We start from the raw sequence: 20,264 nt of genomic DNA, 5'->3' as shown, positions 1-20,264 counted from the left end.
CAGTGTTTTAAAACCCGGCTTGGCCGGGTGATTGGCCATATGAAAATCTTGTCCAGATCGCTTAATCACCCAGAGTAGCGAATCGAACCAATTCATATCAGTTAGAAAAAAAAATGAAAGATGTGGGATCTAGGATCGCTCAATTCCCGGATAGAATTGACTAGTTCACTGACGGAAGCAAGCAATTCCAAGGGAACCAGAACGATTCTTAGTTCCAACAGGGAGTTGGTACCGTGTCAGTCTACATCAATTTCTGATCTATATCAGGATTGCTCGTTTTAAACTCTATTGAAAAGAGAATAAAAAGTAATTTATGTTAGGAAAATATATAATACGACAATTTATCTTTGGTACAAGATGGTCACAATTAACCTTGACCGTTAGATGCAAAATTAGATGGCTGCATTTATTCTATTGACAAAGCTTAAACTTCAAAAGAAATTTTTTCCAATTTATGACACATCCAAACTATCATATTTCACATTGGATGGTTGTAAGTAATTGTGACCTCCTTGTATCACCTTTTATATTAATGGTCTCATTGTAAGTAATCCTTTTATATTAATGTTTCATAAAGAAGTCATTTACAAAGAAAATTATTTCATGTGGGCTGGAACATATTTTTACAACATGCAATCTAGAGGTATAAAGCATCCATCTTAAATATGGATGTACACAAGTTATTCAGCTAAAGACAATTATAACTCATGGTTCAAATGTTTTTTTAATATAATCATTATTTTTATTTTTCAATTTTTTTTATATTCATGATAATATCAATATCAAATTATATTGTACAAAATATTTATTGCCAGGCCTGCATTTCTACAATATGCGGGCTGGCCGCATAGAAACTATGTCCCATTTATATTGATAAAGAAAAGATGGTGGTTAATTAAGACATCTAATGCTCTTTACATGCATTTTATACGTCTCCTACAACATAAAATTTATATGCTTTTTCTTATCCCTCCATTCTGAATGGAGGGCTAAGATTGCCCCAATCACAGTGTCACATCTCTACACTATTTTATTTTTAATTTTCTTATATAAGATAGTTTGACACTAAATTTAGGCATCCAATCCTCTATTAAACTTACATTTGTAAAAAATAAAAAAAAAATATTCTCAATAAAATAAAATAACCAAAATATTTCTAAAAGATTCAAAAGGTATAATAACTATTTTGGTTATTATATTTTATTATTTTTAATATTTTTTATAAGTACGCCCCAATAAAAAAATGACATGTAATAAATTTTATATTCATATAATTTGTATTAAAAAAATTAAAAATAAAATACTATAAAGCATCATATCTTAGATCAAATAGTAAGTGACTCGCTTGATCAAAATTGGACAGCAGGGAAAGCATAGAGACCTTTCCTTTAAAAAATATAAAATATATTCACATATTACAATAGCATCTGACGAGGAAGAATGTTTTGTCAATGTCGTACTGAGCATATTCAACACGAGGTCAACATCTCTCTCTCCTAATTTGAACTAGGTCAATTTTCTTAACTGCCCCTCTCACAGATACTATGCTCAATTTGGAGCATGGTTTGCTTCTATTCTCTCGGTCAACAGAACTACTTGAGAAGGAATTTTCTAGCATTTTGATCTCATTATCTAAAAATTGGATGGTCTCTATTTAATATTAAGATATTATTATTTTTTAAGTACATAAAAGGTATAAATGGGAATTTTTTTATTGAAGTCAATCTATTATTGGGAAAATTACATCCTTAAAATTTGAGGTCCTAAAATTAATTCTAAATAAACTTTTACCGGATAGAATAAATGGACATTCTTCTCCCTAAGGAGTAGAATATCCCTTGACTTTTTTTAAAATATGAAACCCGGTCAATCTCTCTCTTTCTCACATTATGTGCAGAATATCCCCTTAAATTCATGTGGCAAACAATGCTCCTAATTCATTGACAGAACAATGGAAAGCTGGCAACTCATAAGATAAATTACTTGATTAACGTATTAAAAAAAAAAAAAAACCTAAAACCAAGAAGAATTCCATCCAATTTAACTTAAAATAGAATTCACAGCCATAATATCACTGCGTCTTACAGGTGCCAAACCTTGGTTTATCCCCTTAAAAACCTTAGTTTTCAGCCATCAAAAAAATTAAAATCTCCCAACTCATGACCCCACACCCTTGCCAGATATCTGACCCACTATTCGAATGCTTGCCGAAAATCTGACCCACAAGGTCGTAGTTCCAAACCCAAAAATTTTAAATAGAAAAGACCCCAACAAAGGTCAAATTATTGGCTGTAACATGAGGCAGGATATAGTGGTGCAACTCTTCCTGGTCCAGCCAAGGGGGCAGCGGCCACTCCTCTCTGGTTGAGCAGACACCGAAAGTGAGCCAACCTTCCAGTTACCGTTCTTGGGTTCTTCGCCAATTTGTTTAATGGAGTCCACATGCGTTCTTCATAAAGAAAAACACAAAGAAAGTAAGAAAGAGTGTACACATATTAACTTATATACATACATACATAAGCCGACCCCAATTACTTGTAAAAAGGCTTTGACAATGATGATGACATACATGCATACATACATACACATATATACATACACAAACATGCGTGCATATACATGCATACGAACGACATATACGTATTAGTAAACAAATGCTTGTGTTGTGGCGGATGCATGCACATTTACTGTACACATGCGCATGCATTCGTGCATGGGCACAAATATACATAACTACCTGCGTTAGGTACATGCACATTCCAACATTCGTGCATCTCCGCATATACATACAAAGGACAGTGTGTATGAGCCTAAAGGTAAAACCTTTAATGGACTACAATGCACTTTCATTAAAGAACAAATGATTTTGCATTAGAGACCAGAAGAGTTATTAATCTGAAAAATCTGTATAACAGAGCACATACTGCTATGATTTTAAGCAATAATTCAGAAGAGATAGAGGAGAAGAGGGGGGAGGGGGGCAGTTTAAGGAATGACTGATGAGTCAAGTAAAATTCGGGATTCGGACACTTGAGTTAGTTTTTCACTCATGCTGTGCAGCACCAAGAGTCTCACTTTCTCAACCAAAGAACAAAATTAAAAAGTAACAAAAGGAAAAAAAGACAAAAAACAAAGCAATTAAAAGCATAAGAAGGAGAACATGAAACCCTTTCTGAAAATAATATACTTTTTTTCATACTCCGAATCCCTATTCCCATTGCAAACAAGCTTGAGGTTCCAATAGGAATCCCTCCTCCACTAGAACTGTCATCTTTGAAATGGCCCAACCATCATTTCCACATGGCCTGGGTTTTTTGGTTGACTACCATTACACACTAGAGGGTCTCACAATTAAGGGGGGCTCTGTTTCCCTCCTTGAAAGTATATTAGTGGGGTCTCTTGTCAATCCAAAACCGTGAATACAGTGAATGAAACATCAGAAACATCAAGTAAATACACACACTTGTCCCCAAGTCAATTAAGAGGAAGTCACACTACCATGTTGACCCCAAATCTCTTCTAAAAAATAAAAATTCCGAAAACTACTCTCTCTCTCTCTCTCTCAAGATTATAATAGTCACCTGCAGCGGCTGCAGCACGAGGCCAGATGGTTTGTTCAAAATCGGAGGCATCCACATGCTCACCCCACATGCAAACCTCACCGCCAATGACCAAAGCCTGTTGTTTCGGGTCAGTGATGTTTGTAAAAGGCTCATTCATGTAAAACTTCTGCCATGTGGTGTCAAGGTGGTCCAAATACCACATATCTTGATTGCTCACTATGCACCTTAACCCAGCTGCCACAACCTTAGGAGCAACATCTCCACCAAGCCTGTGTACAAATTACCATTATTTTCTCTGAAGTTTGGGCCATACAAACAGTGGGGAATAAGTTTGATGTGTGTTTACAAAGAGTCAAGAGTATTAAACATACAAATTAAATACACTACAGTATGAACTTGAGTAATAATTCAATGTGTCACAAGGTTGAGCCAAGTTGCACTTATTTGGGGTGGTCTGGGTTATTTCTCAATGGTCAGTAAGATTTTACCTTCTTTTCCCAGGAAGTAGGGCAAACCAAATTGATTTCTAAAGCACTGACTATACCATGGCCTTTTATGGGCACCACTCCCTCTCCTCACACACACACACATCAGAGAAAAGATTCAAACTCATCTCTGTCCTCTCTCATGTGCTCACATAACAATAATACAATAGAAAGTCTATAGAGATCACAAGATAAGAAAAATTACCAGTTATGCACTACTGTTCTTGGGCTTAGGTCTTTGCCGAAGCTGTTGAATGTCTCTTCCCTGTGTAACTGACGAGTAAGTATGCAAGAACAACAAAATATGGGGCAACTACACCGCCAAATAGAAAGGTGATCCTACCAATTGATGACATCATATCCATGGGAAATTGCTATCTTCTGTGCACGTAAGACAAAGTATTTATAAGCATCAGACTCGTTCAAACCATGCCGGTTCAACCTGAGCACAAAGAAGATGACCTTCATGAATAAGGAGATAATTAATTCACAAGGTTTAACTGCAGAAAGCTATCAGTATGCTATATCCTCATGCTACCTTCATTCTACTAAAGATACTCATCAATTGCTATTTTCTTATTAGTGGCTGATTTGGTTGTTAGATACTACCGCAGTAATACTATTGTTTGTAGTCCAATCCCATTTGGCAGCCATAAGAGCTCTGTGTTTTTTCCCCTTGGGTATTCAATCAATAGGGTTTTATTGGGAAAAAAAGAACGAAAAGAAAATAAAAAGGTAAAGAATAATTGACACCATTAATTATCTGGGGAACATTAAAAAAACCTAGAGTCCTTACCATTGCCTCACATGGGGTGTCGTCAACCAGCAACCTGACATAAATCACTTATATTAGGCAATGCATTTACATTCCATATTTGATTCTCAAATATCAATATACATAAAGAGTAAGACGAATTCGAGTGAATGAGAAAAGACAAAGAAAACTTCAAATGCAATACAGCTGGCCAAAAAAACCATGTCTAAAATGCAATCACATTGGACTGTAGGCCTAAAGGCAGTGGGGCACTGGCTCAGCCATTTGGCTTTGTACAGTTAGTACAAACGAAAATGAAAATACTTAAAGAGGGGAAAAGGAAGAACAATGAGAAGTCAAGTAAATTTTTTAAAATGAGGAGAAAAGCTAGAATTCCAACATCTCAGCTTAGATGAAACTATTCCATTCAATTCCTTACAAGAAAAACAATGTTGTCACACTTAAGCATGTGTTACCAATGGAGAAACTGGTACATGTACAGTCCATGTTAAATATTTCCTTTTCTCCACCCATTTTAGGAGCTTAGGACATCTTTAACTCAAATTCATATGATGACCTCAAGGAGAGAAAGTTTATCTATCTTATGATTTCAGATTCAAGAAAGTATTTTTACAGTAGATACATCAATATAAATGAATGCTCCTGATAAAATGAACAGCCAAATCCACTGAGCATGCTTGGAGAAGTCATTTTTTTGTTTGTAAAAATAATGATTTCATTCATTTTAGTGGAATACATTGACAGATACAGGAAGAATTAAGAAAAGCACAACTGCAGCTGCCTTAATCCGAAGCCCACAATTAATCGCACCTTTGCAGATTCAAACTCAACAGTGCCATGGAATTCTAAGGCAGATCCTAATTTTTTTTTTGGTGATTATTAATTCTCAAACAAAAAAGCCAATCAATTGTTCATTATATCACAAGCATGGACGAGTAAAAAAAATTATTTCTTTCCCTCCAGTGGGTAACCCAGGAATGTAACCCAAACCCATGTTGTAAAGACTCATATCAACCACCAAGCCAAGACGGTTGCCACTACAGATAATCTCTATATACCAATTTACCCTCCACTTTTGAAAATTGTCATAAATTACCCGTACACTACATACAGTGAATTTCTAACATATTAACATCAGTAAGTGCAGCCTTTGAATTCATAGAACCAAATTACCAAACGGTATTCAGTGGATGAGAACTACAAAAATCGAACAATTTTGATCATGAAATAAAGCTAAAGAATAAGGATATAGAGCAAAATACAGTAATACAATATCAAAGCAGCTAAAGATGAAGATTATCGAACTTACTGTTGTCAACTTCGTCACCTCCCAAATGCACAAACTTAAAGTTGAAGACCTTACTGAAATCTATAACACAAGTTTTCAATAGCCAAGATGGTATTACTCAATCAGTCATCACATTAGGAACCACATCGTAAAGAGACAAAAATCATATTTTTTCTCTTTTCCTTCTTGGGCTTTGGAAAACATTGAACTAGCCAGTCTCATGTTAAATTAAACAAGGAAATGCCTAGATACATACATCCAAACTTTTGATAATCCTTTGAAGGCACAAGTAATATATGGAAAACTAGTAATACAAACTGCATGTAACAGAAGCTTCACATGATGGAACAAGAGAACATACTAGAAGAGAGTAAAACAAAAAATTTGTCAACAAGTTATTATAAGAAAATAAAGAGTACATTAAGAACATTTATATTGAATATCACTCCTTGATTTTAATTAATTAATTCTACCAACATCAATGAACCTCAATCCTTTTAACAAGTAGGCCCCGAGAAACTCTGAATCACTGGAGACAATAAGAACTCAAAATTTCATGGGCTGAAGAATATGTTGGCTGACTCATGGATGAGCTCTGTGGACAAACTTTCAAACAAACAATGTTGGCTAACTTTAGTATGGAACCAGATGAGCTCTGTATTTACAAGGGCATACCCAGCTAATGCTCTTGCATTCAGTTTCTTAGGATCTCTTTTCTCCCTTGATAAATTAAAAATATAAGAAAAGCAGCCAGAGATGCCCCCTTTTACCCTTTTCCTTATTTATCAATCTTGCTCCTGACTTCCTTTTATGGCCAAAAAATTCCAAGGGAAAAAGGCCATAGGAAGTATGGACTATAGAAGCAGAAATAGCAGAGAACAGCTCTCTAGTTATAACAAATAAATAGTTAATTACGAACAAAAATATACCTCCCCAGTAAAGTGACTCAACAGAGGAGTCTGTTACAAGCTGCCTACTGCTATATTCAAGTCACCCTTCAATGTCCAAATTTTCCTCTATTAGTACATGGTGCGTTACTTTTGAAGAAGGTAGTTGCTAACAAGCGAAATTTCTTCAAAAGGAAACCACCCATTCACATGGTCAAAACATACACAAATCCAGGCATATAAGGCTCCAGAGGTTACCTGACAAAATGCTGTCTATTACTTTAAATGTAAATTCATTACTGACATCAAGTGGCTGTTGACAATCTGATGATGGCCATAATGATGGATAGCCAATACCCCTGATCAATAAATATAATAAGATCTTACATATCACAAACATCCAAAAACCCTTTTTTCATTTTCCAGAATATACTGAGTATTTGAAAACAATGCTACGTTATGTCATATTTTAATTTACCCTAAACAACCCCAAGTAGTTGGGATAAGGCTCAAATAATAATGATGATGTCATATTTTAATTCACCCATATAGATCACCATAGGATACTTCTGTTACAATGCTATCCATGGTACACTACTTTTAGTCATTTTTCTTATGGTGTAAACAATATTGAGTATTGACAAATTCAGGTTTAAAACACCTGGAACTTTCCCCATTCTACTTAATTCAGACATCTTGGAGTCTTAAAACATGCAGCTTGCAAGGGGGTTAAAACAGTGCTAGTTTTATAAAGACAGTTTTGTAAAGACACCATATGTTCTTCACAAAATGAGGGCGTGTCCCAAGTCTTTATCTGAGAATTTAGAAAACATAATATTCAAGTTTTCTAGATTAAGACCCACTGCATTGACTCAGGATTCGGAAAAACGATAGGCTTGGACCATGACAAGTCCTGAGCTGAGTCCAAGATTAATAAATAAATTAATTAGATGTAGAGTATGAAAAAATGTATTAGCAACCAAATCACCAGAAAATTTGAGTACCATGAGAGAGCATGTCCAGGTACATCAATTTCTGCCAATACATGAACACCTCGTCTCTGAGCATACCTGCAGCATATAGAAACATCACAAAGCATTTATGGAAATGATGGGGTTGTATGTCTTTTCAAGGACAGGGCGTAGGTCACTTATTTATCAAAAAAATTTAAATTTGTCGCATATAAGGATTAACACTTACTCAACAATCTGTTTTGCATCAGACATTGTATACCGCTCTGAAGGAGAATATGCACCTTCCCACAGTTTTGGATATGAAGGTATCTCAAGAGGGAATGATTGTGTATCTACAATGTGCCAGTGCAGAACATTCTGTATAGAAACATGCAAATAAACTTGATAGGTTAACGAAGCTAATCGCAAAAATAAAAATAAAACCACATGCAAGAGAGTCATGCATACCAATTTTGAGAAAGCCATACCATCGATCACACCCTTTATCATTCGTAAAGGCTGATAATGACGAGAAGTATCTGCATGAAATTCATTTACGAAATAAAAGATTGAGAAAAAGATATTCATTAACTTAAAAATATGTCATCCAGATGGAAGCAGATAAACTAGACAGAAATGGGGTGTGAAAGAACGATAAAATGGCAAGTTCCAAAATTATTTCTGTACCAAACATTGATCAACATACACATAAATGACATCAATTATATATACTAGAGCCACAACACAAATGGAAAACTGTCCCAATATGAAGCAGCCAACTCATGCAAAGAAAATAAAATCAAATTAGAGAATAGGGAAACATTAAACTCATGCAAAGTTATATTCCAATGCTATGCTCCTCCAGATGTGGTGCAAAACATAATGAGCGCCATGGATGCATAGCCAAAGGCAAAGGATGAATAAAAGTTCTCATGGAAGATTCTAACTTCTAAGCCACACAAGAAGTCGATCATGCATGCAATGGCATCCATACAAAAGTTCATCCAAAACTGCATGTAGGCATGCATAAATACCTGCCTACATACATGTCTATACATGCATAAGAGTGGCAGAACATGTCAACCTGGCTAACCTATCCAAATGGATGCAAATAAGTCAATCCATGCATGCATGCTTAAATGTATGCTTTCATGTACACAACTATGTTTGATAAGACATTTATTTTCACATGTTGTGTGGTCACAAATTGTAAGGAAGGTATTTATGTATCATGTATGTTCTGATAAGGTGGTCTTTTTTCTAAGTTCTATTTTGTTCGGACTCTCTTTTGAAACCACCATACCAGAACAAAATACCATGAAGGAATCAAAGCTCCAACAGTTACGCATGGTTGAATAGACTAATATGTTGCTTATATTTTAGGCCAAAATGGTAAGTAAGCTTTTGTAAGTTCATACAAACAGAACATGCTATCAACTGTGAGCAACATCAGCCCACCATCCCCCTCATTATTATTTTAAAATGGAGGAGATGAGCGCTTTTAGTACCAGAGATCCACCATAATTAATAGTGGCAAGAGTTTAAGACATTGCACATCATCCAAATAACTCTTACCAATTAAAAGTCCCCGATACGAGAACCTTGGTTGATCAGCTATGGTCCATGGAGCATTATGAATTTCGACTATCCTTGTTGTGATATTAAAATGGCATAACTGGCTAAATGTCTGCAGTACTTCATGCCACACAAAAAAAAATCATCAAATGCATTGCCTCTTAGAAAGAAAAGAAACAATATAAAGCACTTTCCATATAGGCTGTGAACCATATGATAAACTAAACATGAGAATTTTAATTAAAGATTACACACACACACACTCACACATATCTATATATATACATATATATATAACCTTACAATAGCTAGGCAGCTATAATGAATAGTAATATAGGTGGAATAGGAGCCATCAGATATTCATCATGTGGTTCAGAATGCATATCACTATATGAATTTTAATATATTTTCTAGAAATTGGATCATAATGAAATTTTAGAGGTGTGTACTAAAAAATAGGGCGCACAATTAAAAAATGTATAAAAAATATTCCCCAAAATATAAAATGACTGAAATACCCCTGAAAAATGACAAGTGTAATTTGGTCATTTTAAATTATTGATAATAATTGTTTTATATTTTTATATGGTGCGCAATAGTGTTAGGTATATACAACTAAAATTTCATCTTAATCATATTTATAGAAAAAAATTAAAATTAAAATAGTGATATATATTTTGAACCACTCCATGAAGATCTGATGGTCGGGATTCCACCTATATTACTATTCATTATAACTGCCCAGCTATTGTTAGCTTTTTCCATATATATACATATATATATATAATCTAAACTTCACAACCTTTCTAATTACAAATGTTCAAGATAGAGAGAGTTGTGAAGGGTGGATTTATTAATTTTCTAGTTTATTTTTTAAAGAAAGTTACTTTTGTGGGGCAATTTTGTAAATATTACTACATGACAAAGGGTAGACAAAGGGTTCTTTTATCATTTCTATAAGGGGTAAAGTTGAAATTTTAACTAAAGGACAGGGGTACTCTACAAATAAATTTTCAGCACACTAACTTCAAAAATGCCATTGTACTTTTGTGAAAATTTCAAATTTACCCTTGCTTGATGGAAAAGTTACCTATTTAAATAATTTTTTAATAAAAAAGTAATGATTGTTTTGATAAATATACCCATCACAACCCCTTCTAACTTGAACCTGAGTTAGAACCTTTGTATTTTGAGGGGTTGTTAACTCTAGACAAACCCATATATGTATATATATATATATATATATATATATATATATATATATATACACATCAAAATATTTTCTATCTGTCTTTTTCTCCATATCAATGATAAACCTTTCTTCTAGATAATCGCTATATATGAATATCTAATATCTCACACACACACACACACACACACACACACACACACACACACATATATATATATATATATATATATATATATATATATATATATATATATATATATATTATGGGAGGGTTTAAGGTTAGCCCATTAGCTGACAGCTACAGTAAACGCCCAATGGCCCAGATTAAATCTTTGCTGATTTAATGGTCACAATTGCATTTCATATTTTAATTTTAATTTTGTTTTTTTACAAATCCAAATCACTTGAAATTTAAAGATTTTATTAATAAAAAATAGATGAATCTAATAAAAATATCAAAAAAATAATTCACAATAATTAAATAGACCAAAATACCCCTTATTCATGTAATTTGGATTGATAAGAAGAGTGAATGTCTCAAATTTCATGTGATTAGGATTTTAAGAACAACATTTAAAATTCAAATACGAAATGCAGTCGTGGCCATCAATCTAGGTTGTTGGGCTTGCACTATTCCATCAATCCATGGGTCGAATAAACAGTGTTTTCACCCATATGCTCGATGCCGTCCGATTTTTTTGGACGGCGTGGATTAAAAAACCACAACGGATATAGTAGGTCCGTTGCAGCTCCGATCAATAAACCACCACGGACATAGCATGTCCGTGGCACGGTGTAATACTGTTCAACATCGCCTATAGGTGTTCTTAAGAGTTTTTCATATATATATTTTTTTGGATGGCGTGGATTAAAAGACCGCAACAGATATAGTAGGTCTGTTGCGGCTCTAATCAATAAACTGCCACGGACATGGCATGTCCGTGGCGGGGTAAAATACTGTTCAACATCGCCTATAGGTGTTCTTAAGAGTTTTCCATATATATATTCCATATATATATATATAGGAAAAAGTTGGGGTTAGCCCATTAGCTCATATGAACATATGAGCCCAACGGCCTATATTGAATCTGGACCGATCTGACGATCACGGATGTCCGGTACTCCTTGAATTTTATTTTATTTTCTACAAATCCAAATCACTTGAAATTTTAGGTGTGTGTTCTTCTCATCAAGGCGCACCTAATACAAATATAAAAAAAATTTATTTGTGAAAATAAAATTAAATAAATACCCCCCAAAACTTTTCGGGGGTATTTTGCTCAAATTATTTCATGTAAAATATTTTTTTTATATTTTTCGAAGATTCACCTATTTTTTATGAACACACGCCTAAACTTTGAAGTGATTTGGATTTGTAAAAAAAAAACTAAAATTCAAACACTACCGGACATCCGTGATCGTCAGATCGGCCCAGATTCAATCTGGGCAGATCTGAAGATATATATATATATATATATATATATGGTTCGGTTTTAATCATTGAAAAATAAAAATTAGCCAACATTAATAGTCAAAAGCAAAATAATAGTGACCTGCAAACCATAGAGAGCTCCATAAACTGTATGTGCCTGCATACAATGACAATTCAAAGGAGGCAATGTCAAATAATTAGCTCTGTGACAGAAAGTTCATCGTAATCCAATGGACTATAGCGTATGGTGCTCCAAGCTTCATCCAACCATCCATTAATGGGAACAAATGGTGGATGAATGCATGAGTGACAAGTCCGTTGGACTACGGCACATTTTCCCATAGTAATTAAATATCCAGCATACTACTAGGTGTTTTCAGCTTTCACAAGCCAAAATCTCGACCCAAAGAAATTATTCATAAATATATTGATGGAATACAAGTTTATTTTCTGATGTGATTAGGGTTTGCTTTGTTGGATATTAGTAGGCTAGCTTGTTCTTTTAATTTTGGAAAAAAGAAAAAATAGTAGCGTTTAAGTGGTTTAGTGTTGTAGAGATTTCTAAGGGCAACATCTCTTTTAATTATTTTAGACACTCTTAGGGTTTAGGGCCTCACTGAGGGTATGACCTTCGATAGAGCAGAATGGCAGACCAAGATTCATATAGCCAACCCCAAATAGTTGGAAAAAGGCTATGATGGTAATGATAATGATGATGATGATGATATATCAATAATTATGAAGAACAAGATGAGAAGAAGAATTTAGCTTTGGGTATATCTTTTGGATGGAGTCCTTGAACGCCTAGAGTGGAGACAAATCTTTAAACTTTAGGGTGAATTCCCTTGCAGTCCAAGAGAGAAGGTATTCCATCAATCTTTCTTTCTTTTCTCTTTTCTTTTTACTTTCCATTTCCCTATGCCCAGCATCATGTATGTTTTCATTGTCATATATGCATAACATATTAAGCGAAACCTTATCTTACTTACCAAAAAAAACAAACTTATCGTTAAATAGAGATGGTATATTCTCTCAGTCTTTCTTTATTTTCTTTGTTTTTTCCCTTTTTCCCTCCCTATATCATGTCTACATCATTGATTGACATATAGCATTCCATATAAGGGAAACCTTATCAATATTTGTGTACATAACTTGTTTTTTTTACTACATTTATTTAGAACCTTGTGTCTGCTTATTGATAGAAGCCAGAGTCCCAGACTAGTTGACTCTTGAGAATTACGCTCGCTAATTGATTGCAATGTAAATGTTTCAATAAATAAGTGAAATTCAGAAGAACTCAACATAATCATAATGTTTTTATGCAAATTATTATTCTTTTCCTCTCTCTTTCTTTCTTTCTTTGTTTTTTAAGTAACTATTCATCTAGATCACTTATTAAAGGAAAAGTATAGAATGAGACCATTTACCTTTGATACAAGGTGGTCACAATTAACCTTGACCATTGGATGTGAAATTGGGTAGCTGAATTTATTCTATTGACCAAGCTCAAACTTCAAAAGAAATTTTTTAGAACTCTGTAACACACCCAAGCTATCAAATTTCACATTGGATGGTTGTAAATAATTGTGACCACCTTGTATCAAACACAAATGGTCTCATTGTATACAATCCCTTTATTAAAAGCCTGGATTGGTGGGTAGAAATGATCCATATCGGTGAACCAATAGGTTCCAATCCGGCACAAGGTTGGGAAAATTTGCATAGAGACTAAAAATAATTAAAAAAATAAAATTGGTAAAAACCACACCGGTCTAGGGAGTCTTTCAACCGGGACCGGTACTCCACCCATTCCAGTTCAAATAGGGGGGATCCTGCCTGTTACTAACAATTTTTAAAACATTGACCTAGACTATCAAATTAATGCTTAAACCTTCCTTCTTAATAAGCGCATTTCAATTGAAGTAACAATACTCCAAAAAAAAAAAAAAAAAAATCAAATCGCAGTTCAATTAGTCTTGAGTGAGATAAAGCAAATGCAGTGAGGTCATCATGTAGATATAGTGATAGAGAGAAACTTGAAGTGAGAGCATTGCAAATTTTACATCACACAAGGATTAACTCCTCACCTACTGAAAATTTTCATACAAAATAAAATGGGTATGGTTCCTGCACAAACCACACTAATGTCGTGGAATAAAACTAAACCCATTTCAACACCATGGAATTAATCAAGTACAACAATTATCAAAGCTCCAAATAGAGGATTTTTAAGGGATAAAGATTCATTGGAGTAACATAAGAGCATGTTAATTGATTGAAGAAACACAACAGTAGTTTAATTAGCAAAAAAAAAAAAAAAACAACAACAACAAAAGAAAAAAATTAAAAACAATAAAAAAAAGAGGAGAAAAAACCCACCTCAATTTCAGCATAGATTGGACTTCCTGAAGCCGGAACGGACAATCGATATGACTCATCCACACCAAATTGCAACTGCCAAAAAAGAAGAAAAAAATTAGATAAAAATTATAGAAAAAATTACAACTGTGAAAGAATTTAAAAGAAAGATAAAAAGCTAAACAAGAAAATGCAACAGCCAAAGAATTTTTAAAATTTCAAGAGTGATAGATAGATCACTAGAAAGGAAGTAAAACATAAAGAAGGGATAGGTAAATCATCAAAATTTTTGAAAGAGGCAAAAAAATCCACAAAAACAATTGCAGCATCTCTTAGTAACAGGTGTGGTGATGAAGGAAAATAACATAATGTTTAACTCAAGATTAAACAGAGACGGGCAAGATCTAAGTGTCAATAAAAAATGAAAGTTTATTTTTTTAAAAAATAAACATTTAGTTTTTTTTTTGGTTAATTTAAACAAACATTTAGTGATTCTTAGGCGGTTCCTAAACTCTCAAACTAAAAAAATTCGTCAGTATGTATTTTGAATGGGGGAGTAGATAAATAGTATATGCTTCCGTGAGAGCACAATATGCATGGAAAAGTGGGAAATAGCTAGTCCCATAAGAATCAGCAAGTTCCCGATTAAAATTGAGAACCCACTTAGGTGTCTCAACACAAGTGTGGACGGAATAGCAGATCCATTAGATTATTGATAAATGTCTTGTTCGATCTACTTCAAAGCAAAAATCTGTTGAAGTCAATGATTTAGGTACCTGAGACTGATTACATTTGAAATTATATAAATAAGATTAATTAATTTTTTTAATATATTTTATATTTTTAAATTATTTTATTTTTTAAAAATACAAACCCGCTTTTTGACAAATTTTAAATAACCTATACCTTTACCGATTCGATGATCGATCTATCGACATCACACCTTTTTATCTCTCTATCCCCTTTTATGGGACAAGGTTAACATTTATTATTTCCAATATCGCCTTAAAACCCTTTTTATCTCTCATTATGTTACCTCACACCCCTTTTCAATCTCAAGACCTAAAATTAGCAATCAGAAATCACCCAAATTTGCACTCAGCCTCTTATGATTTTATTAAGCAGTACTTCAAAAAAAATTCCAAGTCTAACAATGCTATAATTAATTAAAAATATCACCAGCATTAGAGTTTTTTTCCAAACTATTTGAAAAAAATGCATATAGTGTGGGTCCACTCTTATCAAAACTGTGGCAATTTCAAATTTCATCCAACTAATGTAGTATGCTTTCACCTTATAATAATTTATAGGACATGATATGGGAATGAGACAAGACTTAACATATAATTTTTTTACGGTATTAATGTGATTCCACTCAAGTGTGCAGTGCTATATTTACAAGGCCAATGTTTTATGTTAAAAATTAAAGTCCCACCACAATACCTCCAAAAAGTTTCCATAGCTAAAATATTTATGATAGTTTGACAATTCATTAATATTTCTAATTATGAAATTCAAAGTTCAAAAAATAGTGTAGATCTGACAGATTAATGAACACTAAAAATTAGAAGGACTAGATAATATATTATAAAATACTCTATTTTTAAGGTTTGAAATATGTTTCTCTTTTTCTTTTTCTTTTTTTCCTTTTTTTTTTCAAATCCATAATTGCCAAGATCAATATGATTCAGATTCCTTTACTTTCCATCTTTTCTAGACCATTCATCACATATATTTAATTTTTCAACAAATCATTTGTTCAGTGATTTAAAAAAATGCCGGGTCGGCATTGATTCGCTTTGTCCGACCTGAGAATCGATCACCTTATTTCTCTGCTTATATATAGGAAAACAGCCTAATCTAGAAGGGAATCGATGGTTCTGCACAGTAAAATGGTGATTCATATCAATTTTTAGCCGGTTCACTGTTTTTTCACGTGTTTTTTTGTTGGTTCACTATTTTTCCGTACAGTAAGACGGCGATCCGGACTAGTTTTTGGACTGCTCGATCCGGATCATTGATCCATTTTTTAAATCACTGATTTAATTTTATGCTATTTTTTGAGTTACAAAATTATACATCTAAACCATAAATGCATGTAAAATGACTCAAGAAATAAGAATTTCAAGTCTACATTTATCTCTAAATTAGATTTTCGTAAGAGACGATGAGCTCATTAAGAACTCATTTAAACTTGATTTTTAAAAAAGAAAAAAATTATATAAGGATGCAACCATATAGTGTAGAGCTAATGCACCTCAAAAATCCATCGGAAAGGTAGTTTTAATATTGAAAAACCCTTTGATTGATCATCTCGATATTGAGATGTATGACTATGAAAAATAAAAAGATTTTAAGTCTCAAAAATAGTGCATTTTATAATGTATTATTTACACTGTCTATTTTCAAGATTTCATATGTTTATAGATCTACTTGATTTTAACCATTTTTAAAATTTAAAATTTTATAATTAGATATAAAAATAGATTTTGAGATGATCCTAAGAACATTTTACATCAAAATTATATACCATGATAAAATTTGAAGGTGCACTTTTCCTCTACTACACCAACGGATGCATCTGAATGCCAATTGCCCCCTTTTTTTTTTTTTTAAAAAAAAGTTTATATAAGGTTGCAACCTTAAAATGTAGAATTCACCTGTTGTTTTAATGTTGAAAAACCTTCTACTTGATTATCTCGCCATCGAGATGTATGGATATAAAAAAAAAAAAGTTTTTGAGTTTTAAAAATAGTGCATCTTGCAACACATTATCTAGGCCGTCCATTTACAAGATTTTCATATGTTTATATATGTCTTTGATTTGAACCATTTTTGGAGTTCAAAATTTTATAATTATATTTTAAGATAATTATAAGAATTTTTTATGATAAAATTTGGAGGTGCGCCTTAATTAGATTGTTTAAGGGTGCAACCTTCTATAAACCGCACCCCTTTAAAAAGAGAACTCATCTAAACTTTTTCCCACTCTACGTCTCAATCATGATGAGTAGAGAATCACATGGCATTGCATGTTGAATGTCGTTTGTTTTGTTCTCGGATGGTTTGTCCTTTGCACCACGTCATTTCAAATAATTTAAAAAACTTTACACACTCGAGGGATCATACTATCCATCTAATTCCTCACGTAAATTTTAATGTAGTAGTATTTTAGAAATTTAAAATTGAAGGATGTATCATGTTCAAACTAAGCCATTGGGATGGGAAAAAAATAAAAATAATCAAATTACGTATGAATAAAGTACATGAATATAGACATTTACTAATTTTGACAATCAAAGTGTGAGAGAACTCAAAATAAAAAAATATTGTTTGATAATAATATGCTTAAGGAGATCCCGAAACTTTTAATAATAATAATAAAAAAAAACCTTCTAAGCACTTTCGCTTGAGGCGACAAGTGTATAGTATGCTCCTAGGGAGCATAGTGTATAGATGGAGGGGATTAAATAGGAGGGGAAGAGAGAGAAAGAGAGGAGAGAGGAAGATGGGGGAGAGAGAAGCAAAGACAAGAGACGTTGAACGTGTGTAGTAATTTTTCCATGTGCATTCATTTGTACGTGTATTGGCATGAGAGAGAGACATCGAAATGGTTGGAAACAAAAAATGTAGAGAGAGAGAGATTGAAATTGGTGAAACCAAAAATGTAGAGAGAGAGTGATTGAAATGGGTGAAACTAAAAATGCAGAGAGAGAGAGAGAGAGAGATTGAAATGGGTGAAACCAAAAAAAGTATGGACTGGCACCTAATAATTTGTTTCATGCCTGGACCAGTCGACCCACCCATCAATGCCATTACAATGCTCAAAGCATTAATCTCTCTCTCTCTCTCTCTCTAACACACCCAAGTGGGAGAAAAACTTCAACACCCAAACTCATCTCTCTCTGAAAAGTAAACCTTCAATACCCAACGCCCCCCCTTCTCTCTCCTCTCACTCTCTCTCTCTCTCTAAAGCACACAAGTGGGGAAAAACTTCAATACCCAAACTCTCTCTCTCTCTTCATATGCAAAATTCATTCCGCCCACTCTCTCTCTCTCTCTATGAGGCGCTTTGAGGAAAAACTACACTCTTCCATCTCTCTCTCTCTCTCTCTCTCTCTCTCTCTAAAAATCCATCAAAAACTCTAAAAGTTCATAACATCACACATACCTCATCATCCATCGACCACACAACCACATTCACGCCCTTCAGCACCATGCCTCCACCCATCCCATCATCATCATCCATCGCATGCCCCCCATACACATCATCCATGAACCTCATGAACCCACCTCTCAATATGCCCTTTGAGTCCACATACTCGCTACCCTTCATGCTCATGTTAAACCCCTTATCCATGCCCAATGTCATGGACCCATGGTTCACGGCCATGGGCATGGGCCATACATTCACCCCACCAACATGGAAAATCACATCACAAAACCCAAGAAAAAACACCAAGAGAGAGAAACCCATGGCTCCTATGGAGTTGCAGAAGTAGAGAGAGAGATAGAGAGAGAAAATGTGGTATAAGGGGAAAAATGGTAATTTAATCTAATGGGTCACCTCAAAAACTCAGTGGAGAGAGAAACTATGGATCCCCCTGGCTCTCCACAGTGGAGTTGCAGAGATAGAACAATTTATAGCAGTTTGGGATTAGGGGCAAAATGATAATTTTATCTAATGGAACACGACAAAGAAACCAAGAAAAGCAGTAGAGAGAGAAACTATGAATCTCATCTCCTCAGAGTGGAGTTGCAGAGTTAGAGAGAGAAAATATTAGGTGCATGGGACTAGGGCAAAATAGTAATTTTATATAGGGGTGGTTTTGTTTTGTCAGCAGGGAAGCCACCAAATAGCCGTCCAATCCATAGCCACTACATGTATTTATTCAACATCTTTTCTTACAATGACTAAATTACCCCTGATTCAAAAATGACAATATTGCCCTCGATTGAGGCTTGAGAGGTCATCACTTCCTTACCATTTTAGTATGTTGGTGGGTACCACATCAACGTGGCTTTACTTTATTATGAAGGTCTAAATAATTTGTTATAAGAGATACTTTTTTTAGCCTCAAATCCTCTTAACCTAAAATCAATTTCCAACACATAAAATTCGAAGCTCAAAAACTAGTATAGATTTTAGGAATGAGTAATGGTCACATAGGATCCTCTCCTTTCCAACTCACGCGTAGGACCTAAAATGATCATCATTAAAGTTGATATGGATCTCTGAAAAAATTATCACATGAATGTGGGATTTGACTTTTCTATAAATCTGTGCTAAATTTAATGGTAATCTTTTGATGTCCTACACACGTGAATAGAAGAAAGTCCTATAGGATCATTTCTCTTTACTAAGAATTTTGTTAGGCTACACTACTTGGTGATGTAGACCATTACAGTGCTCAATATTTTTTTACACTAAAATACCCTTAAATTGTAATACAAGATTTTTCAAGTAGGGATACTTTTTATCATTTAGAAGAGTAGAATGGATATTTTTTATACAAAAAAATAGTGACATTCTATTAGTATTTAAAAATAATTAATGTATATTGTGGGTAACGTCACACACCATATCGGTGATGTCATTGTTCACTATTGTTAATAACAGATTTTATTTCAATTAAGAATTTCTAGTTTACCATTGACTAATTACTTAAAATACCTTTAAACAAAAAATTATTATAGTATAAAATAAATGTATCTAAATATCTAAAATTATTGAGCACTGCAAGGGTTTACACTGG

General features: G+C 33.7%; 1 protein-coding gene across 9 annotated transcripts; it reads right to left on the bottom strand.

Moving 5' to 3' along the window:
* Window positions 1–2,014: 2,014 nt before the first annotated feature.
* On the bottom strand, window positions 2,015–19,124 carry HEXO3 (beta-hexosaminidase 3). 9 transcript variants are annotated; one of them, XM_088869276.1, is made up of 14 exons: window positions 18,680–19,124; window positions 14,530–14,604; window positions 12,272–12,307; window positions 9,527–9,646; window positions 8,420–8,490; window positions 8,199–8,329; window positions 8,003–8,068; window positions 7,257–7,357; window positions 6,133–6,192; window positions 4,845–4,878; window positions 4,392–4,490; window positions 4,254–4,313; window positions 3,582–3,832; window positions 2,015–2,449 (listed from the first exon to the last, which is right to left on the bottom strand). In XM_088869276.1, the coding sequence occupies exons 5-14, from the start codon at window positions 8,459–8,461 to the stop codon at window positions 2,283–2,285; spliced, it is 1,011 nt and encodes a 336-aa protein (XP_088725402.1). In that variant the 5' UTR covers window positions 8,462–8,490; window positions 9,527–9,646; window positions 12,272–12,307; window positions 14,530–14,604; window positions 18,680–19,124; the 3' UTR covers window positions 2,015–2,282. The 9 variants fall into 9 exon arrangements, with proteins under 9 accessions (XP_088725402.1, XP_088725405.1, XP_088725400.1 ...); XM_088869279.1 differs by having other exon boundaries at window positions 8,440–8,490; XM_088869274.1 differs by having other exon boundaries at window positions 9,527–9,638.
* Window positions 19,125–20,264: the final 1,140 nt, after the last annotated feature.

This window comes from Amborella trichopoda, chromosome 6 (genome assembly GCF_054954075.1).
Source record: "Amborella trichopoda isolate Santa Cruz 75 chromosome 6, AtrichopodaSantaCruz75HAP2 v2.0, whole genome shotgun sequence".
NCBI lineage: Eukaryota > Viridiplantae > Streptophyta > Magnoliopsida > Amborellales > Amborellaceae > Amborella > Amborella trichopoda.
The sequence above is the reverse complement of the archived record's forward strand: the minus strand, read 5'-3'. Positions and strand labels throughout refer to the sequence as shown.

What these genes read in the sequence shown, in the direction of transcription:
- HEXO3 (XM_088869274.1), bottom strand. Translation starts at nt 18,985, where the DNA reads ATGGGTTTCTCTCTCTTGGTGTTTTTTCTTGGGTTTTGTGATGTGATT. An exon ending in GAGCTCTCTATGGTTTGCAG is followed by an intron (nt 9,639 to 12,271) that starts GTCACTATTATT and finishes GAAGTACTGCAG; the next exon opens with ACATTTAGCCAGTTATGCCA. An exon ending in AGAACAGTAGTGCATAACTG is followed by an intron (nt 3,833 to 4,253) that starts GTAATTTTTCTT and finishes ATTTGTACACAG; the next exon opens with GCTTGGTGGAGATGTTGCTC.